The sequence below is a fragment of the Talpa europaea genome (genome assembly GCF_964194135.1).
Source record: "Talpa europaea genome assembly, chromosome: X".
Classification (NCBI taxonomy): domain Eukaryota; kingdom Metazoa; phylum Chordata; class Mammalia; order Eulipotyphla; family Talpidae; genus Talpa; species Talpa europaea.
In genome coordinates this window covers 31,680,585-31,684,237 of record NC_140081.1, presented here as the reverse complement: position 1 = coordinate 31,684,237, position 3,653 = coordinate 31,680,585, and the positions used below count along the sequence as shown (strand labels likewise).

Sequence of the window (3,653 nt, the reverse complement as noted above, 5' to 3'; positions counted from 1 at the left end):
TTCTATTTTTTGTTTCCAAATGCTTTCTATTCTCCTGTTTGTTACTTTCTCACTGTATCTTTCTTCTCTTTTGTTGTGTAGGTAACATGCTGTCTCCTCTCTGACTACTCAGCAGAGTGGGGGGAATGGAGGGAACCCAGTGATAGACATGATGAATGAGAGTGGAGTGGAACAGTATTGAGGAATGGGGCCAAGTATGAGGCCCAGTAGCTGAGCCCTGTCTGTCCCTTGTGTGTCCCTAGACCCTCTCTCCCTGGGTTTCTCTCTGTTTTTTGTCTATTTCCATCTCTGTGTATGTCAGTATCTTTCTTTTTGCTTGTGCGTGTATCTCTAACAGATCTGGCACTGGAACAGATGGTGAGGTCACTTCTGTGTTCCAGAATCTCTCACTTAGATCTTTGCTCATAGAGGCCAGAGTTCCAGAATGCTCTTGGTTTTGAACACTGTGGGGTAAAGACTGGAGTAAGGAGCCATCTTGCAAGGCTTGTGGGCATCAAAATGCAGGCTTGGGGCTTTGCAGTGGTCATCCTGGCCACGCTGATGGTTGCCACTGTGGATAACAAGATATATGAACGCTGTGAACTGGCATCAAGGCTGCAGAAGGCGGGTCTCAACAACTACAAGGGCTACAGCGTTGGAGACTGTGAGACTCCAATTACCCCAAGTCCCACTCACATCCTGAGCTTCCCACCACACTCAGATCCAGGCTCCCCATGTAATTTCTCACCTCCCAGGTCAGGAAATGATCCTCTCAGCCATCCCCTGACCAACTGTGATGACTGCTTTAACTCTGATGTCGTCATCACCATCTTTGGCCTCACAACCATCCCCCTCATCACTCCCATCAGCACCATCATTACCATCAACAAATAGCATCACTTCTGTTATCATCATGAATATCATCACCACCACCATCACTGATATTTTACCAGAATCACCAACATCAACACTACCACCAGACCAAGATCATCACCCCCACAACTGAGATGACAATCATCCCTGTCCCCAACCCTTCCTACCCTCCCCTAATCCCAAACACCATACCTACCTGCTCTTTTCCCCTCCCTGTCCCAGGGCTATGCATGGCACACTATGAGAGTGGCTTTGATACCTCTTTCGTGGACCATAATCCTGATGGCAGTAGTGAATATGGCATTTTCCAGCTGAATTCTGCTTGGTGGTGTGACAATGGTGTTACACCCACCCAGAACCTCTGTCACATGGAGTGTCGAGGTGAGGCAGCAATTTCGGACACCCTGAATCCCTGCCTGGCCCCACTCCTAAAACAGACAGCAAGGTTATCTAAGCCATAATCTCCAGTAACAAGCAAAAAAAAAAAATGAGAGGGAAAGGAGCAGAGTTCCCTGGCTTTTAGAAACAACATCCTGTATCCTGATCCAGGCTGTGCTGAGAGGTTGGCTAGGTCAGGAGGATTCAGAGCTCCCAAAACTCACCTAGAATGGAGGGTGCAGTCTTATGGGACTCAGCAAACAAGAAACTTAACTCCATATGGAATGGAGGAGAGATTATCCTGACTTAGGGTTGAGGTGGTTCAGGCTCTGAAGCAAGAGGCAGAAGTCTGGTTGTAGAAACAGAAACAAGGTACCTCAGTGCAGAAAGGAGAGAACTTGTGTGATAGTGTTGAGGACAAAATTGAATAGCAGTAAAAGTTGTTCAGTGTTGATCAAAATGGTGTTCGAGGTTGTATAAGACAGGCCAAAATGGAGATTCACGTTATTTGGGGGCAGCCCAAATGGAGATGGAAGTTGTCCAAGTCCTGCCACAATGACAAAAGAAGTCACCCTGGGTTGGCCAGTTTAAATGCTGGAGTTGTCCAAGCACAGGGTAACATGAATGCTGAGGTTTTTCAAGACTACTTAGAAAGTAGAAGTTGTTTAGTTTAAGACATTATGGAAGTGTGGTGTTTTTTTTTACATTTTAAAAGGACAGGCTTATTAGGAAAAGGAGAAAGAAAAAGAGAGGCACCTACATAGTCACAGGTGGGCAAGAGTAGCTGCTAAGACAATATAGAAGTTGAGGGGCCTCCCCGGTGGCGCAGCGGTTGAGCGCTGGGTTGCAAAGCTGCCTGCGGCCTCTGCGGCGCTGGTTCGATCCCCGGCTGCTCCCCGGCCACAGGAGGAGGGTCCCACATGGCGTGCAGACCTCTCCTGCCGCCCGCTGCTCCCCTCAGCAGTGTACTTCGGTCCTTCTGCCTGCTCTGCTCCCTGCTCTGGCTCTGGTGAATTCTCTCATCCTCCCGCGCTTCTGACTGTACCCAGTGCATGTATAAAACAAAACAAGCAAACAAATAAATAAATAAATAAAACATGCCTCTAAAAAAAAAAAAAAAAAAGACAATATAGAAGTTGAAATAGTCCAGGATTAGCTAAACTGGAAGTTGAGATCCTGGACCATTTACCATGGAGGTTGAAATTATTTACAACCATTAAAAATGCCAGTTGAGGTTATCCAGGACTGGTCATCATGGCAGTGGGTATCATTAACTATTAAAATGACAGTTTAAGGTCAGTCATCCTGGTCCAGCTACCATGACAGTTGAGATAATCTAGAACCAGATACCTTAGTAGCTGAAGTTGGACTAGCCAACATGGAGATTGAAGTCATTAGTAACCAATCAAAATGGGAGTTGAGTTTATCTAGGCCTTGGTAACATAGTGTTTGAAGTCACCAAGGCTGACTAACCTTGCAGTTGAGTAGCTTCCTAATCAGCCAACATGGCAGCTGAGGTAATTCATAACCAGTTTACAAGTTAATCAAGGGTCATCCAAAATCAGCCAATGTAGTAGTTGAGGTTGTTCAGGCCCCAAGGAACCCAGAAACCAGGTGACCATGTTCCTCTCTTCTCCCCAGACCTGCTTAATCGCCACATTCTGGATGACATCTTGTGTGCCAAGCAGGTGGTATCCTCACAGATTGGTATGATGGCCTGGTAAGTTCATGGAGATGGCTTCTTGGACCCTGGGCAGCTGGGAGGTGGTGCTGATACCCCATCAACCTACCTACTTCATCCTCTCTCCTTTCATTTCCCAGGGATTCTTGGACCCGGCACTGCTCTGGCCATGATTTATCTGAATGGCTCAAGGGCTGTAATTTGCAATTAAAACCGGAAATAAGCAAAAATGATTGATGACCTAGATTCCCAGAGATCAAGGTTTTATTTTCCATTCTTTTCTTACTTTTGTGGATTTTATAAAAAGGATGGTATCTATAAACAATGCAAGAGACCTCTGCTGCATGGCTCTTCATTTTTCCAGTGCCTCCTTCAATCAATTCCTTTGTGTATTATTCAAAGTTCTAATTAGGGGACACCAGATCACTTGGGGAGTGAGGGATGAAGTATAGTGTAGTGATTAAGAGCATAGGTTCTCCTGGGTTCAGATACCACATCTACCACATACTGGTTGTGTTGCCTTGGTTGAAGCACTTAATTTCTCTGTGTCTCAGTTTCCTCATCTGTTAAGTGAGGATGATAATGATAGAAACTACCTCATGGGGTTTGGGGGAAAATTAAATAAATTAATGTTTGTAAAGCACAAAAAGTGCTTGATACAGAAGGCAGTTATAGGTCCAGAGAGAGATGGGTGGGGTGAAAAAGGACATGAAAATTGGCTTCTCTTAGGAAGTATCACTCC

The 3,653-nt window shown here is 45.5% G+C and overlaps 1 protein-coding gene across 1 annotated transcript; it reads left to right on the top strand.

The window, feature by feature from the left end:
* Positions 1–498: 498 nt before the first annotated feature.
* On the top strand, positions 499–3,148 carry SPACA5B (sperm acrosome associated 5B; the record flags this gene model as incomplete). The annotated part of the gene is made up of 4 exons (XM_084258906.1): positions 499–643; positions 1,075–1,233; positions 2,872–2,950; positions 3,052–3,148. The coding sequence occupies 4 exons, from the start codon at positions 499–501 to the stop codon at positions 3,146–3,148; spliced, it is 480 nt and encodes a 159-aa protein (XP_084115032.1).
* Between the last annotated feature and the right edge of the window lie 505 nt (positions 3,149–3,653).